General features: G+C 43.9%; 1 protein-coding gene across 1 annotated transcript; it reads left to right on the top strand.

The window, feature by feature from the left end:
• The first annotated feature begins 249 nt into the window (after positions 1-249).
• Positions 250-15030, top strand: LMOD2 (leiomodin 2). Its single transcript, XM_083463575.1, has 3 exons — positions 250-1095; positions 10260-11705; positions 14598-15030. Exons 1-3 carry the CDS (start codon positions 823-825, stop codon positions 14622-14624), a joined length of 1746 nt encoding a protein of 581 aa, XP_083319701.1. The 5' UTR covers positions 250-822; the 3' UTR covers positions 14625-15030.
• Positions 15031-17796: the final 2766 nt, after the last annotated feature.

Here is a 17796-nt window from a genome sequence, read left to right as displayed (position 1 = left end):
TTGGGGGGGCAATATCAAAATCTGAGACTAATAGGTTTTTGGTTTTGCCCTCAACCCTTGAGAAATCCTTGGGATAATAAAGCTAATATTATAGCTAGGCTCAAGGTTTTGTTTTGTTTTTAATTGAAAGGGTTTCATTTTGGTCCTCCTTATCTAATTATTTAAAACATGAAGAACATAAGCTGAGCGGCACAGTCCACAATCTTGGGAATGTGTATCCTGGCTTTGTTACATTCCTGGAGATAACAAATCTCCAGCCCGACAAAGTTACAGCTCCTTCTCCTGCCAACCTCCCTCCTAAAAACCATGAAAATAAGGGGTGTTTTTCTGAACAGCTGTGAAAATATTTTGTGCCCCTTTGGAAGGACACTAATCCTACAGAAGTCAAATGTTCTTTATTCATCCACTCTCTGTTGTGGAGTCAACACAAGGTCTATGCAAGCGTCCCTGTTTTTCCCCCTACCATCCTCCTGGCCACAAAGTATGTCGATGAATATACATTTTCCTTGTATCATGCTACGCTAAATATGGTCATGGTCAGTATGTCAATAATCCCTGTGTTTAAGAGACGACCAGACACTGGTGTTGGGACATTCCTTCTGTTCGACTCTCTTGCTGTCTGACGTCTGATGCTTAAAACAGAGCATGCTTTCATCCTTCCGCACATTGTCGCAATCCCCTAGGAACACTTTTTAAAGGGTGCCGCAGCCACTCAGGGGAAACAGTTGCTGGCCAAATCAGATACAGACACCTCGATTCAAGCTTTTCATGAATGCTGCATTGCGGTTTCAGATTTGAACCAGCCTAACGACAGAAGGGACCATGTCTACCTTTGGCTACAGGCGAGAGCTTAGTAAATACGAGGAGCTAGATGAAGATGAGCTCCTGGCTTCTCTAACCGATGAGGAGCTGAAGGAGTTGGAGAGAGAGCTGGAGGACATTGAGCCTGACCGAAACCTTCCGGTGGGACACAGGCAAAAAAGTCTCACGGAGAAAACGCCAACGGGAACTTTCAGCCGGGAGGCACTAATGGCCTATTGGGAAAGGGAGACCAGGAAACTACTGGAAAAAGAGAGAATGGGGGCGTGTGAAAAGGTAGGCTCAAAAATTCTTTGAACTGTGTCCCAGAAATACTTCTTCTCATTTTCTATTCTTGTTCAAACTGTATTTCTCCCACAATGCTTGCTTAACTCATTGATGAATGGGGGCAGTATTTATTGGAGAAATGTAGAACTCCTATCTTCTCCAGCCAGCATCAGGGCAGGTAGCAAGAGACAGCAAGGTTGGGCACCTGCCAGGGGCCCCTCATTGATCCAACCTGCCTGACTGCTAGGCCCAGGTGGTGGTGCTGCGGGCAACGCTTGGGAACCAAGATGAGCGCCCATCCACAGTGGCTGGAAAGCCATCTACCATCACTCTCCACCTCCACGTTGTGCCTGAGCAAGGGCTAAGAGTGCCCTTCTTCTCAGAACCAGACATTCTGGGTGTGAATGCACCACCACCAGTTTGCTGCAGTGGTTAGAAGAACTTTATAAAGAATAATAATAATAATAATAATAATAAATAATATCTATTAATCTATTATTTATACCCCGCCCATCTGGCTAAGTTTCCCCAGCCACTCTGGGCGGCTTCCAATCGAGTGTTAAAAACAATACAGCATCAAATATTAAAAACTTCCCTAAACAGCCTTCAGATGTCTTTTAAAGAGAAGATAGCTGCTTATTTCCTTCACATCTGAAGAGAGGGAGTTCCACAGGGCAGGTGCTACTACCAAGAAGGCCCTCTGTCTGGTTCCCTGTAACCTCACTTCTCGCAATGAGGGAACCACCAGAAGGCCCTCGGCGCTGGACCTCAGGGTCCGGGCAGAACGATGGGGGTGGAGACGCTCCTTCAGGTATACAGGACCAAGGCCATTTAGGGCTTTAAAGGTCAGCACCAACACTTTGAATTGTGCTCGGAAACGTACTGGGAGCCAATGCAGATCTCTCAGGACCAGTGTTATGTGGTCCCGGTGGCCACTCCCAGTCACCAGTCTAGCTGCCGCATTCTGGACTTAGCATTTTATCTATTTTTAAAAGCAATAGTGGTAGGCATTCTTCTAGCCTGAATTGCAGGCTCAGAGAAGGACCTTTGGGGTGGTATAGGGCAGTATACAAGTGTATTAAATAAATATAATAATAACCCAGGTGCTGAGGAGGTGGCAGAAAATCTGCCGGTGTCACCACTACTGTCACAGGTGAACAAGAGGAAGGGGAGGTGACAGGATAGAGCAGAGGTGGAGGGTGAAGCCACCACTGCAAAAGGAATTGGGAGGTCCAGTGGCAACATGAGGGGTGGTGGTGGTGGAGGCATTGATAGTGGCCAAACTGTGCTGAGGACCTCCTGAAGTCTGGCCAGCATAGTCAAGGATGATGGGAGTTGTGTTCCAACAATACTTGGAAGGTCAGCGGTTCCTCATCCCTGTGTGTCAGTGAAAATTCACTTTTGTTGAAAGATAGTCGATTGATGTACATATTAACAATGGTCGAGGGCTTCTGAGATGCTATATCTTAATATCATAAACAGGAACACGTTTTTAAAATGTTTTCCAGCTTTTCAAAATACAGACTTGTAGAAAACGAGCAGAACAAAGTGAGGGCTAAACTAAAAAAACAACCTCCCTGATATGCTACTTTGTTGTTTGCAAGGTGTGTGTTTTTTGTACATCATTGTTCTCAGCTGCATTTCCTTCAGTTGGAGGAAAGATAACTTAAAAAAAATAATTCAGTCAATTCAAAAACATTACGTTAAAACCTAGGCTTCCTCAAGCTCGGCCCTCCAGATGTTTTTGGCCTACAACTCCCATGATCCCTAGCTAGCCAGACCAATAGTCAGAGATGATAGGAATTGTAGTCTCAAAACATCTGGAGGGCCGAGACTGAGGAAGCCTGTTAAAACCAGTAACATTTTTTTTAAAGTATTTGCATTCAACAGGACCTAACTTACAGTGAGCGATCATTTTAAAATGTGACCAGTCTATATATGAGGAAGGGATGGCAGAATCCCAGGAGGAATTGACTCTTTGATTGGGCTTAAATGCATAGCTCAAACTGCAGGTTTCAATAGCACATTTCATTTACAAAATTCTTTCTAGTCATTGGCCATGGTCTTGAACTCCCCAACTACAGTGGTACCTCGGGTTAAGTACTTAATTCATTCCGGAGGTCTGTTCTTAACCTGAAACTGTTCTTAACCTGAAGTACCACTTTAGCTAATGGGGCCTCCTGCTGCCGCCGCGCCGCCAGAGCATGATTTCTGTTCTTATCCTGAAGCAAAGTTCTTAACCTGAAGCACTATTTCTGGGTTAGTGGAGTCTGTAACCTGAAGCGTATGTAACCTGAAGCGTATGTAACCTGAGGTACCACTGTAGTTCCATTCCTACAGTGGGCCCCTTCCCTTCGTTCTATTCAACAGAAAGTCCATCACAAACAGATTTAAAATCTCAAGGGACTTTCAAGGACATTTTGCTGTAGAGAGCGAAGGGTGGAGCCTGTGGTTGGGCGGAAACTAATGGGAATGATTGAGACAGACTTGAATACTTTTATGTTCCATTGATTGCAGTAGGGCAGGGGAATAAGCAAATGCAAAACAATTCCACTGACACATAATAAAACTTGAAAGTGCCTAACATTGACAGGATTGTACCCATCCAGATTTCTGAAGGATGCGCAGCAGCCTTTGTTGTATACGCATTACAATTTACTCTGGCTCCAGTGCACTCCCACTCCTGGCATTTGAAGCCGTATATACATGACATTAGCCATGATCCTTACATGTCTTGCAATTTCTTGAGAAACGCTGTGGTTTGATGCATTTTCCTGCAAACCCTCTTCCATTCGATTTGAAAACGCAAGCCATGTTGACTTCACAGTTAAACTGAGTCATGTATATCTGAGATGGGCATGACAGAGTGTCATGTAGAGTGTTGGGCTAGGACCTGGGAAACCAGGGTTCAAATCCCTCTTCAACCATGAAACTCGCTAGGTGACCTTGAGCCCCAGCTCTCAACCTAGCCTAGCTCATTTGTGGCAGCCATTGCGCACATGCAAATGACAGCTTCAGGAATAGGAGTTGCTGGTGTAACTTGAAATGCAAAGGGGGAGGTACCCTTGCCGTATTTTAAGCTGCTAATGTGTACATAACCCCAGAGCGGATAATTTGCATTGCTATCAATAAACAGGATCCCAAGATCAGTGCGCATAGTAAAAATAACAATAACAATAATTTATTATTTATTCCCTGCCCATCTGGCTGGGTTTCCCCAGCCACTCTGGGTGGCTTCCAACCGAACATTAAAAACAATACAGCATCAGACATTAAAAACTTCCCTAAACAGGGCCGCCTTCAGTTGTCTTTTAAAAGTAAAATAGTTGTTTATTGCCTTGACATCTGGTGGGAGGGCGTTCCACAGGGTGGGCGCCACTACCGAGAAGGCCGTCTGCCTGGTTCCCTGTAACCTCACAATGAGGGAACCGCCAGAAGGCCCTTGGCGCTGGACCTCAGTGTCCGGGCTGAACGATGGGGGTGGAGACGCTCCTTCAGGTAGAGTGAGATTTCTGGGGCTCCCCTCTGAAAGCAGCCACAACACTAATGTGCTTCCCAATCTCCAGAGAATTTCAGGACTGGCCTATGCACACTCAGATCTCTTTGGCCTTTATCATGTTGGTCTTTACAGCAATCAGTCATTATTGAAGGGTGTAGATGCCCCCATGCCCCGTGTGAAGTTGTCCTGCCCATCTCTCCATGGTCATCTTCACCATGGTTAATGCCAACCAGTTTCTGTCTTATCCAGGCTAGTTCTCTTAACCTGACTCATGTTACATAATGGTTAAGGTTATTCAGGATGAGGTATGGTGGTGAATTCGATTCAGTTCCCATTTCAAGCTGTCTTTTATCAAATCTGCCCTTTCTAAAACACCATGAGAACTGAAACAGCCACCCTTCCAAATTGGTTCTTCAAACTATGCAATGTAGTTCTCCAATCAACCATGGTTTACAAAAAATGCATATAATAGGTAAAAAATGTGCATAAGGGTTAATATATTTGTGAAAATGACAATCATTATATCAGGAGAAATCACTTGCGAGAACGTGTGCGTTTATCAAAACTGCATTCAAAAATGTGTTTATTAGGAGAAGTAATAAATGCTGAATAATTTTCATGAGAATATTTTTAATATAAAATTTGTTAACTTCTGCAAACAGGTGAAGGACTGAATTTAAGATTGGAAAACTGAGAAGCAGAAAGAACCAAAACTGTACAGGATAAGAGTGTAATTTGTGCATGAAGCATTGGGAAAAGGACTACATAATCCAATGGTTCATTTTTGCAGGGCAATCCTATACATGTATACAAAAATCTAAGTCCTACTGAGTTCAGTGGGGCTTGCTCCCAGGAAATAAATGTAGAATCACAGCCTTAATCCCTTAACTGTAGTTTATGATTTAAAGCATTATGTATTTGTTGGATCCCAGTCCCCATACATTAGCAGGCAATAATGGTCTTTAAAGGATTATCCTAGTCACAAAATGAAAATATATTTTCCAAATTAAAAATATCCCGCATTGCTTGAAAAACACATTCCAAGTTTGGGCTATCAGTCTCATTTCACACAATTAAAGATAAGAATTCGTTTAATTGCCAGTCTGCAGAGAGTTTCAAATCTACCCTCCTCATATAGTGAAGGCTTATTTATAAAAGAATAAATCATTGTCACAACATTTACAAAGAATTTGTGAAACACACATAAATGTATCGCAAAACATCACAGAGCAAACAACAAGTAACTGTTTGATCTATATTTGCTTTTAATTTATTGAAAAGGATGTGTATTGGGCCCGTATTCTACCTACCAAATCATTCTGGCTGTTATGAATAGTCACGTTGGGGAAAGTCCTTCTTGGGTAGTCCAAGTAACTTATTATTTCTTTATCTGAGTTTTTGTTGAAAGTTTTCAACGTAGAATACAATAAAAACCAAACTGATCTAAATAAAAATAGAGAAGAAAAGAAAACCAAGGAAGGAAGGAAGGAAGGAAGGAAGGAAGGAAAATAGGAGGGAGGGAGGGAAATAAAATACAGAGCCTTTTATGAAGGATATATCTTAACCCTTATTTCACACAAAAAAGAGTGGACCTTCCCATCTCTCAGCTGGGAACTTCCATTTCTTCTTCCAGCAACCCACCTGAGAGTTCCTTCCTTCCTGGTAGGCAAAGTAACTTACAAAGAAGTGAAGACCAGACTAAATGAAAGGTATTCCGCAAAATTATATATGAGAGTGTTTCGGCAACTGCCGAGCTACACAGTTCCTTTGAGGTAGTCGTTTTTCTCCTACGTGCCTCTGCTTCTTTTGAAACATAATCACTTGTTTTTGTAGAGCAGCGCGGTGAAAAACAAACCAAGGAGGGGAATAAAATTCCTAGCAGTATACAGATTATAGGGCTATATTTACCCCTGAACTGATACAGCCACATTCTCCACCAGTGCAAAGCAGCATCATTCGGTTGGCTGCCATGGAATTATCTCACTCCTTGATTGGCGCTTATCAGAACCCAGCTAGAGGAATGTATCCAAACTCTGCAGCCCAGGGTGCTAGTATGCAGCCAAGGGATTACTATAGTTTTGCTATGCAGCTTCTCCAAAGGTAACAAATAGCGAATGAATAATAATGTAACCTAAAGTATAGTTGGGGATGCAACAAGGATTCAGAGCTCTGTAGCGCAATATATTATACCCAAATAGCAACGATCATTCTGTTTAGATCTGGGAAGGTACAAGCACAGTTAATGCTATACTTAATTTCAGCCTACACTTGAGGCTGATTGGCACTTCTCTCTGAAACTGCACTCTGTTTCAAGCACAATTATATTATTGTAATTTTAGCTGCAAACGTTTACGGCACAGTCCACTTGCACAGTAGGCAGTGGCCCCACATGCAGAAGATTCCAGAAGGGCTGAGGAGAGCTCTGGTTTCTCCCCAACTCAGCCAAGCACCAAAAGAAGTACAGTGGTACCTCGGGTTACATACGCTTCAGGTTAAAGACTCCACTAACCCAGAAAGAGTGCTTCAGGTTAAGAACTTTGCTTCAGGATGAGAACAGAAATCGTGCTCCAGTGGCGCGGCGGCAGCTGGAGGCCCCATTAGCTAAAGTTGTGCTTCAGGTTAAGAACAGTTTCAGGTTAAGAACGGACCTCCAGAACGAATTAAGTACTTAACCTGAGGTACCACTGTAGTGGAATGGATGCTAGGAGGGATGAAGGGGGTCTGTATGAAACTGCCATATCTCATCCAGTCCTTCCCCTCTCCATTTCTGCCTGTTGTCATGTTTGCAACAGGCATAACCCACATCAAGCAAAGAGGGAGGGATGACTTAGGACTCCTGTTCCTCCAAAATGCACCACCAACAAGTCAGAAGAAATAACAACAACAACAACAACAACAACAACAACAACAAATTTTTATTTATACCCCATCCTCCCTGGTCAGAGCTGGGCTCAGGGCGGCTAACACCAGTAAAATTACAATAAAAAATAAAATAAACCAATTTAAAATACAGGTTAAAATATAATTTAAAATGCAGCCTCATTTTAATAGTAGCCCATAGATCAAAATCATAATGGGAGGGAAGCATAAGGGTCAGACTGAGTCGAAACCAAAGGCCAGGCAGAACAGCTCTGTCTTGCAGGCCCTGCGGAAAGATGTCAAGTCCCACAGGGCCCTAGTCTCTTGTGACAGAGCGTTCCACTAAGTCGGGGCCAGTACTGAAAAGGCCCTGGCCCTAGTTGAGACCAATCTAACCAGCTTGTGACTTGGGACCTCCAAGGTGTTGTCATTTGTGGCCCTTAAGGTCCTCCATGGGGCATACCAGGAGAGGCGGCAATGGAGCCCTCTGTGTGCTGTCCAAATGGGTCAAGGGTCCCACGATTTTTTCTAGCATTTGCTAGGATTTTTACTTGTGATTTCAGTCCCAGTCACTGATTGCAATGCAGCTATTGCTGGCAACCGTAGTATGGACCACAAAATTTAGAAAATACGGAATGAGGCTAAGTGGCATAGCACTGGCCACTTCTTGGTGGTGGTTCAGAACAGGAAGGGGGAAAGGGCGTATTCGTAATTTGTCCTCCTTGTGATGTTTCCTAACCAAACAATCATCTCCCTGAGCTGGTGTTTTCCCCAGCGGTGCTGTTTACTGCAAATAGCAGCTTTGTGGGGCAAATAGCATGAAAATAGTGTGATGCTGAAGAGGTTAAAAACCTCTACTTGCCTGCTACGGTCTCAAGAAAGATTGCAGAGCCCTGCAGCTGCCCAGTTTTAAGCACACTTTCAACAAATGTTTGCTTAGCCCAGTGGTCATACTTTCATTTTGTTTTTTCCAGGGCGAGGTGAACATTTGAGGGGGTTTTTAACAGGCCATGAAGTATTTGTTCTTAGCATGTGGTCCGTCATACTGTAGGGTGACCAGGATTTAAAACAAACCCCCGCAAGCCAATAGTTGTCTTTTGGTGCATCGGCTTGATTTCTTTGTGTTAACACGAGCACTTCTTGCCAAAGTTTAGGTTTTATTCATCTCATATTAATTCTAACATAAACATAATGTTGCATGGGTACAATACACAGATGCACATGCCTGCTCATGGGAACACACTCATGGCAAAGGGAAGGATCAGTGCCTCCCTTCATGGACTAGCTCCCTTTCCTTCTTCACTTCCTTCCTACTTTCCCATTTTTGTGTTAGTCCTCTATACTCTCCTGAGTCTTGCATGCACTGCAATTTACCAGCTGATACACCTAGGACTTGACGATCAGAAGGTCGGCGGTTCGAATCCCCGTGACGGGGTGGGCTCCCGTTGCTCGGTCCCTACTCCTGCCAACCTTGCAGTTCGAAAGCACGTCAAAGTGCAAGTAGATAAATAGCTCTGGCGGGAAGGTAAATGGCGTTTCCATGCGCTGCTCTGGTTTGCCAGAAGCAGCTTAGTCATGCTGGCCACATGACCCAGAAGCTGTACGCCGGCTCCCTTGGCTAATAAAGCGAGATGAGCGCCGCAACCCCAGAGTCAGCCACAACTGGACCTAATGGTCAGGGGTCCCTTTACCTTTACCTACACCCCACGTTAGGCCAGTGTTGTCCGTGTATCTGTCCCTCCATCCCCAAGACCGAAACTTGTATGTTATTGTTGGGTTCTTGACTACGTGCAATTCTGTGCAGCTTCACACAGAATCAATTAAGAGTTGGCCGACAGCCAAAGATGACTGAGCAGAAAGGAGTAATTTCTGCCTGGAGATACAGAAGCCTAGAAACAGCTCTACCATTGGTCAAGGTCTCATACAGGCATAATGATTTATGACCTACTGACTGGTATGTGTTTGTGGTTTGGTCAGTGTGGAGTCGAAGAGTCATTTGGTTTTGTGAGAGTTAGTTAAGATCCGCGTATCTGTTCTGTTCTTGTACATAGTAACTTGTAGAGTCTGCTGTGAATAATAAACACACCTATAAGTAACAAGTTACTGGTTCCTGCTTCATCCATCCTGCCTGCAACTGATTGCTTTCGAGAACTCTGCGTATGCTCTGCTAAGGTCTGGCTAAGGTCCTGCAACAGCTGCAAAACACCAACAGTTATTTCTACTCAGGAAAATGCCCTGAGTTTTCTTTTGACCAGCAAAACCAGTTCAGCCTTTCTGGTGTATGCCAGTTTTTCCTGAATGCCCATTTCCCCCAACATTACTGTTCCCCTACTTCAGGCATGGCCAAACGTGGCCCTTCAGCTGTTTTGGGACTACAACTCCCATCATCCCTAGCTAAGAGGACCAGTGGTCAGGGGTGATGGGAATTGCAGTCCCAAAACAGCTGGAGGGCCAAGTTTGGCCATGCCTGCCCTACTTGAACACAGGGGAACAATAATATCAGATCATGCATTTCTTGCCCATTGTGGTGCTGTGGACATTCTCAAATGGGTGTCCACAGCCATAACATTCCAAATCGAGACAGTCCACAATGTACTGAGATATTACATGAGATGTTTTTTGATGAAAAATCCGCTTTTTTGAGGAATGATGCCTGGGTCTCATGAAATGAATGAAAAATAATGGTGCATTATGTTTACTTGACAAGCTGAGCATCTGGGAAAGCCCCAGGGTTGTCTCCCTAGAAAACTCTGAGAACCGTTATGATAAGGTATGTTTTTATTTTGACAGTCATTGAACCTACGTTCTTTTTTAGGATTCTAAACAAGAAGATGATGAAGACGGATCGGAAGAAATTAATGAAGAATATTTCACGGAAAGTAACAGCGAAGTTTCCGAAGAGGCATTCACTGAAGAAGATGAAGAAGAGGAGGACAAGGAAGAAGAGGAGGAGGATGAGGAGGAAGATGACGACGCTGGAGAAGAAAGTGGTGCAGACGACGATGAAGAAAAGAAACCTGCTGAAGCGTGTAAAAATGCTTCAGACACCGAAAAAAGAAGAAGTTCGCTCAGCATTAAACTAAAAAAAAGTAGCAAGAATGCAAATGAAATTGTTACCAATGGCCATAGTGAAAAGAATACTGAAGATTTGGGCTGCAGGGCGGGCGCCATGCACCCATGTGGAAATCCGACGGTGATTGAAGATGCCCTGGAAAAAGTCAGGAACAATGATCCCGATACCACGGAAGTCAACTTAAACAACATTGAAAACATCACACCACAGATGCTGACGCATTTTGCGCAAGCCCTCAAGAACAACACTGTGGTCAAGACCTTTAGCTTGGCCAACACTCATGCGGACGACAATGCAGCAATGGCTATTGCCGGCATGTTAAAAGTGAACCAGCACATCTCGAATCTGAATCTGGATTCCAATTTCATCACGGGCAAAGGAATCCTTGCTATCATGAGGGCTTTGCAAAACAACAAGGTTTTGACGGAATTGCGGTTCCACAACCAAAGGCATATCATGGGCAGCCAGGTTGAAATGGACATTGTCAAACTCCTGAAGGACAATACTACTATTGTGAAACTGGGGTATCACTTTGAGCTTGCAGGACCAAGGATAAGCATGACCAGCATCCTGACAAGAAACATGGATAAGCAAAGGCAGAAACGGATACAGGAGCAAAGACAGCTAGAGGCCAGCGGGGATGGAGCCATCAATCCAAAGACCAAAGCTTTGCAAAAAGTAACTCCTGGTTCTTCGCCTTATTCATCTCCCCGAAGTTCACCTTGGTCCTCTCCAAAGGTTGCTAGGAAAGTCTCATCTATCCAAATCCACCCTTCTTCCCCAAGAAATTCGCCATGTTCCTCTCCAAAGGTTCCTAAGAAGGTTCCTCCTGTTAAAAACCAGCCTCCATCTCCTCCTCCCCCACCACCCCCTCCCCCTCCCCCACCTCCCCCACCTCAAATAACTCCCGAAAAGAAGGCACCAACCAGGAATATTGCAGAGGTTATCAAACAACAGGAAAGTGCCAAGAAGGCCCCACAAAATAAGCAGAAAAAGAAGAAAGGCAAGAAGAGCAAAAAATACGAGAACGAGATCTTGAAGGAAATCAAAAATTCATTAAAATCAGTCCCAGACAAGAAGGCAGAGGAAGGCTCACGTCCCTCCACCAGACCTTCTACTCCAGTGAGATCCGTTCATAGTGATCTAATGGATGCGATTCGTGCAAGTAGCATGAAACAGCTGAGGCGGGTAAGTGTCTTCATTCCAAAAGCTGATAGGGATTTAGAAACATCTCACAGGTACAAGGTAGGACTTATCTACACTGGTGAGTTATAGTGTTAAAAATGCATTATAAAAATTTAATCCCAGAGGGAGCTGTAGTGTAGGGCAACGATCTTCACCAATGAGAAATTGCATCGAGAACTATATTTTTATAGCGTTTTTTAATAGTGTTTTTCAGATTAGTGTAGATCCAGCCATAGATTTTGTTTAGAAAGTAGCCTGAGGTTTTCTTTATCCCCCCACCTTTATAGTTAAACTATCAAGTAAAGTCTCGTTGCATAATATTCACACATTAATTTGTCTCAATTTGTATCATACACACACAGTGGTACCTCTGGTTGAGAACGGGATCCATTCTGGAGGCCCATTCGCAACCTGAAAAGAACGCAATCTGCGCGTGCGCAGGTTGCGATTTGCCGCTTCTGCGCATGTGCGTAACATCATTTTGCGTCTCTGCGCAAACGGCGAAACCCAGAAGTAACCCTTTCTGGTGCTTCCGGGTCACCGCAGGGACGCAACCTGAAGCAAACGCAACATGAGGTATGACTGTACTTAGTGTCTCAGTTAAAACCATTCCCAGTTATCTATTCAAACAACATGCACATGAGAATTAAGATGTGAGGCATGGATATTTTTATTGAAGTAATGCCTGACCAAGCTTTGAAAAAAACCCCATCCCTTTCAGTAATATCCTTTTGGCCTGAGGGTCCCCAGAAACTTGGAACTGGCCCTGTTGGGCATCACGTAACTGAAGTGCTGCTGCAAATAAATAACATTTTCTTCATCACTTTTTAAAGTTTGCTTCTTTGCAGTGCTATTTTTCTAGAAAAAGAGGTGCTGGAACTCACCATGAACACCTCCCTTGTTCTCTTACAATGGTAATGACACCCAGCTGAGAAGTGCCAGAACTGAGCTCTGGCTAGAAAAAATATATATGCCCTGCTTCATTGTTTTAACCAATTTCAATTCCTAAGTGAGTCTGAGGGGTAGAAGGAACTTCGTGACAGTTAATCTGGTGGAAAACGTGTAGTGTAGTATAGTGGTAGCGGTATAAGCAGACCCCTGAAAAGCAGACACAGGAAACAATCGTGCGAAGACTAGTCTTCTCATAAGAACAACACAGGAAGTTGCAAGTCAGGCCATCTAAATCTGTATTATTGACTCTGACCGACAGTGGCTACTCTAGCATTTCAGACAAGGTTCTCTACTTGCCTACTATCTGGAGATGCCAGGGATTGAACCTTCAAAATACAAAACAGAGTGGAGGTGAATCAGGTTCCTAGTGAAGGAAAGAAAGCAGGCTGTTTTCTGACCAGTAGAGAGAAGATGAAATCCTACAGTTGGGTTTTGGGTGGGGGTCTCCTTCCTTGACAAAATGGCCACTTATGCATCACAAAAGGGGAATGAAGGAGGTTAGGGCTTTGTGTAAAAATACATGTACTGATGCACACACACACACACACACACACACACACACACACACACACACACACTATTTGTATATATTAAGAGGAATGTAAGCTGAGCAGCTAATGTGCATAACAGCCGGCCATTGTGCAGAATGTGTTCATAATCCTTCCACGAAGAGGGAATGGTGCACATTTCCTGGTCAACAGACATAATCCCTAACATGCTTTGGGGAATCTGCATATCTCTGCTGAATTTTGTACATTCTCCAGTCATTATGCGTAATCCCCAAGAGGGGAATTATGAGCCAACGGTGACTCAGTTGACATTCCATTTAACACAGAGAGGTAAATTTAGAAATGATTTCTGTAAGACTGTGACCAGTTGATCTGTGTGTCCACCCAATCTGCTTTCCATGAGCTGTTTGTGGGCCATTTCAATGCCCCTCTTCCCCTTTCTTAGGGTTTTTAAAAAATCTTTGAACTGGGCAGCCCTTCAAATAGAAGTCTCCTTCAAATAGAGAACCGCGTCTCGTAAAGTTGTTTCATCACTTACTGGTAGGGCAATGATGGGGAAACTATTGTCCTCCAGATGTCAGAATCATAGAACCATAGTTGTTGGACTCCAACTCCCATCAGCTCCAGCCAGCTCGGCAAATGACCTAGGACAAGGTTTCCCAAACTTCGATCTCCAGATATTTTTTGGACTACACTTCCCATCATCCCTGACCACTGCTCTTTCTGGCTTAGGGATTATGGGAGTTGTAGTCCAAAAATACCTGGAGACCCAAGTTTGGGAAACACTGGTCTAGGATGATGGGGGATGGAGTCCAAGAACATCTGGAAAGCCACAGACTCTCCACCCATGCTCTAAGCTTCAGAGCATAGTGTACATGCACTCAGGCCATTGACAGCCTGGCTGAATGTGCTTCTGGAAAGTTGCCCTCAAAAGAAAGATGTGCGGCAGGCTTTTGTCTCATAAGAATGCATGTGGCAAAGAAATCCAACATGCATATGAAATTTACAAAATATTTTGATAATTCCTTACAAATCTGTTTGGAATGATTTTTCAAAACCAAATCCTGGTTAATATCTGATAGGTCTAGTAGGTACCAGATAAAGTAGCTTTGTAGGCCATCTGTTAGCCATTTCCTTATGTGTTCCAATAATAATAATAATAATTAATAATAATAATTTTTATTTATAACCCACCCATCTGGCTGGATTGCCCCAGCCACTCTGAGTGGCTTCCAACACATATAAAGACATAATAAAATGTCAAACATTAAAAACAATAACAGTGCTCCAGTATCATGGATAATATTTTTACTACCTCATAACCATTCAATATATTAGATATTGACTCTTTTCCTAGTTAGACCACCTGATTCTTTTCCTTCCAGTTAATATTTCTAAATCAGAAAAACATAACTTTCCCCCCTCTTTTTTTTAGGTGGAAATCCCAGAAGCACTGCGATGAAAAACAGAGAAACAGGAATGGAAATGACCGAGATGAGAGTTTAATGATGGTTAAGAGAAAGATGCCAAGTTGTTCTGCAGCTGTTCTATAGACTAATGTAAATGGCTTCAAGAGTGCACTCTTATATTTGAATATGAACAGAGACCGATAAACCATCAAGCAACGCTTCGAAGGATGCACCAGCATTTTCATTTGTAAATATTGGAACGAACATTTTTTTAAAAAAATCTGATGAGATTTCTAAGAAGAAATAGTTTCTTTAGATGTTCTTGTTGATACCAAGTACCACTTCACAGAACATGTTCTTTATACAGAGAAGGAATTGTTCAGTGACTTGTGCATTTTATTTCTGATGTCTGCCTCGTGAATTTACAATAAAGGTGGTTTGGGTTTTCAAGTGACAAAACAGTCTTTGTCCCAGAGTGCCATGAGTTTGTCACCTAAGTTATGTTGGGATATGGAGCATCTGGGAATAGCAGGAGATGGTTCTTGATATACCTGAGATTTTGGATGGACTCATTTGACATGATCACCCTGTGAAAAAAGCTAGAAATTCTCTTCTTGTGGTGGCAGATATATGCAGAAGGTATACAATTGAAGAGAGCTGCCTACCCCATGGAGCTAGATGTCTGGGGTGAATGATGGGGGTGGAGATGTTCCTTCAGGTATACTGGGCTGAGGCCATTTAGGGCTTTAAAGGTCAGCACCGACACTTTGAATTGTGCTTGGAAACGTACTGGGAGCCAGTGAAGAGCCTTAGGACCGGTGTTATATGGACCCAGTGGCCGCTCCTAGTCACCAGTCTAGGTGCCTCATTCTGGATTAGTTGTAGTTTCCAAGTCACCTTCAAAGGTAGCCCCACGTAGACCACATTGCAGTAGTCCAAGCAAGAGATAACTAGAGCATGCACCACTCTGGCAAGACAATCCACGGGCAGGTAGGGTCTCAGCCTGCATACCAGATGGAGCTGGTAGACAGCTGCCCTGGACACAGAATTGACCTGCGCCTTCATGGACAGCTGTGAGTCCAAAATGACTTCCAGGCTGCACACTTGGTCCTTCAGGGGCACTGTTACCCCATTCAGGACCAGGGAGTACCCCACATCCACCCACCCCCTGTCCCCCCAAAACAGTACTTCAGACTTGTCCCCCCAACAGTGCTATGTAAACAGGAGAAACATAGGAAACTATGTTGCATTGAGACTGTTGGGAGGATGTAGACTATTCTCTACACCAGGGGTGGCGTGTCAGGAGCTCAGCCTACACTCGAGTAGGACCCTGGCAGAGACACATGCCCGACTAGCCTGTTCTCTCCCTCCTGGTCGATCGTTCGGGAGCTTTGATAGCTTTCTTCTGCCCGAACATCACAGCGACCGATGCCAACAGACACCGGCACAGTCTGTCGGGATCCACAGAGTCTTTGCAACTTGCATGACAGACCTCAGCAACTCATCATTTTGGCTAATCTACTTTATTTACATATAAACACACACGGAGCACTGCAACATGGCTCCCTATCTCTCTAGCATCAGACAGCAAAGAGAAAAAGAACAAAGGACAATAGTCCTACTTCATGGAACACAGTAACACAAACATCCTGTCTCCGTCACTTCCCACTCTGTGAAGTCAAAACATATACCGTTAATTGAAATACAACAATCCCATGACTGCAATCGTGGAGCAGGAATTCTAACATGGAGAACCTCCAGCTTGTAGGGCAAACTTGTCCTACCCTGCCTCCCCCATTTGGCCTGCCAGTCTACCACCCTGCAGCTGGCACCATACAGATTTCACACAGGGGCCTCTCCCAACCAGGCTGGAGATTCAAGAGATTGGACCAGGGACCCTTTGCTCGCAAAGCATGTACTCTGTCACAAAGCTATAGATCAACATGATGCGAAGTTCCCGCACAGTAGGACTACCTAGGAGTTGACCATACATGGGAGTACCTGCATGAGACTCTGCTGTATACAGTCACACTGTTCTGCACAACATAAATGTCTGCATAGGCCTATACCAAAAAACGTACCCTTAAAGCTTTTCACTTACATTTAATTTCTTTATTCATTGTTTATCTGAAGCTTCCGCATGCTGAATTCAGTAACATCCCAGTGGTGTTTCTGAGTGGGGAAGGGCTGTAGTTCAGTGGTAGAGTACCCAGTCTCCAAGTTTAATCCCTTGCATTTCTGCGTAACGCAGGAATGTCCCCTGATAGAAAGCCTGCAGACAGTGTTGAGCTAGATGAACCCATGTTTTGACTCTGCATAAGGCAGCTTCCTAGGGACGGGGGTGGTGCTGTGGGTTAAACACAGAGCCTAGGGCTTGCCGATCAGAAGGTCGGTGGTTCGAATCCCCACGATGGGGCAAGCTCCCGTTGTTCGGTCCCTGCTCCTGCCAACCTAGCAGTTCGAAAGCACATCAAAGTGCAAGTAGATAAATAGGTAGGAAGGTAAACGGCGTTTCCGTGTGCTGCTCTGGTTCACCAGAAGCGGCTTAGTCATGCTGGCCAATTGACCCGGAAGCTGTATGCCAGCTCCCTCTGCCAGTAAAGTGAGATGAGCGCCGCAACCCCAGAGTCGGCCAAGACTGGACCTAATGGTCAGGGGTCCCTTTACCTTTAAGGCAGCTTCCTATGTTGTATGAAGAAAGAGCTCAATGTGGGCAGAAGATACTAATGCAGTACATTGTTCCTTTTGAAATTAAGTACACTCTTTTTTAGCATCTGTCGTGGATGCTTTAGTTGAGATTTCTGCATTGCATGGGGTTGAGCTGTTGTTGTTTTTTAGTCGTTTAGTGGTGTCCGACTCTTCGTGACCCCGCTAGTCCCTTTCAATTCTACAATTCTATGATTTGCTCAAAGTGTACCCCTCATCTCAGATATCCTTGGAGCAAACCTGCCAGATTCATCTATTTATGTGTGTCGCAGAAGCTCAGAGAAGACAGAAATGGTGCTGAGCCCCATCATCATCATCATCATCGTTTTTCATTTGTATGCCGCCTTTCCACAGTTAAAAAAACAATGCTCAAGGCTGTTTACAGAATAACAAGATTTACATAATTACAAAAGTCATAAACAATAAATAAACCACATCAAAAAAATACACAACCAACTGGGAAACAATTTCCACATAAATCAAAATCTAAAACTAAGAATACAGCCTTAATATCACAGT

The sequence above is a fragment of the Podarcis liolepis genome, assembly GCF_965112155.1.
Source record: "Podarcis liolepis genome assembly, chromosome: 10".
Lineage (NCBI taxonomy): Eukaryota > Metazoa > Chordata > Lepidosauria > Squamata > Lacertidae > Podarcis > Podarcis liolepis.
This window is presented reverse-complemented; position numbering and strand designations above follow the sequence as displayed.

Coding starts and splice junctions, on each gene's coding strand:
- LMOD2 (XM_083463575.1), top strand. CDS start 823: ATGTCTACCTTTGGCTACAGGCGAGAGCTTAGTAAATACGAGGAGCTA. Junction 1,096..10,259: donor GAATGGGGGCGTGTGAAAAG/GTAGGCTCAAAA, acceptor GTTCTTTTTTAG/GATTCTAAACAAGAAGATGA. Junction 11,706..14,597: donor GCATGAAACAGCTGAGGCGG/GTAAGTGTCTTC, acceptor TCTTTTTTTTAG/GTGGAAATCCCAGAAGCACT.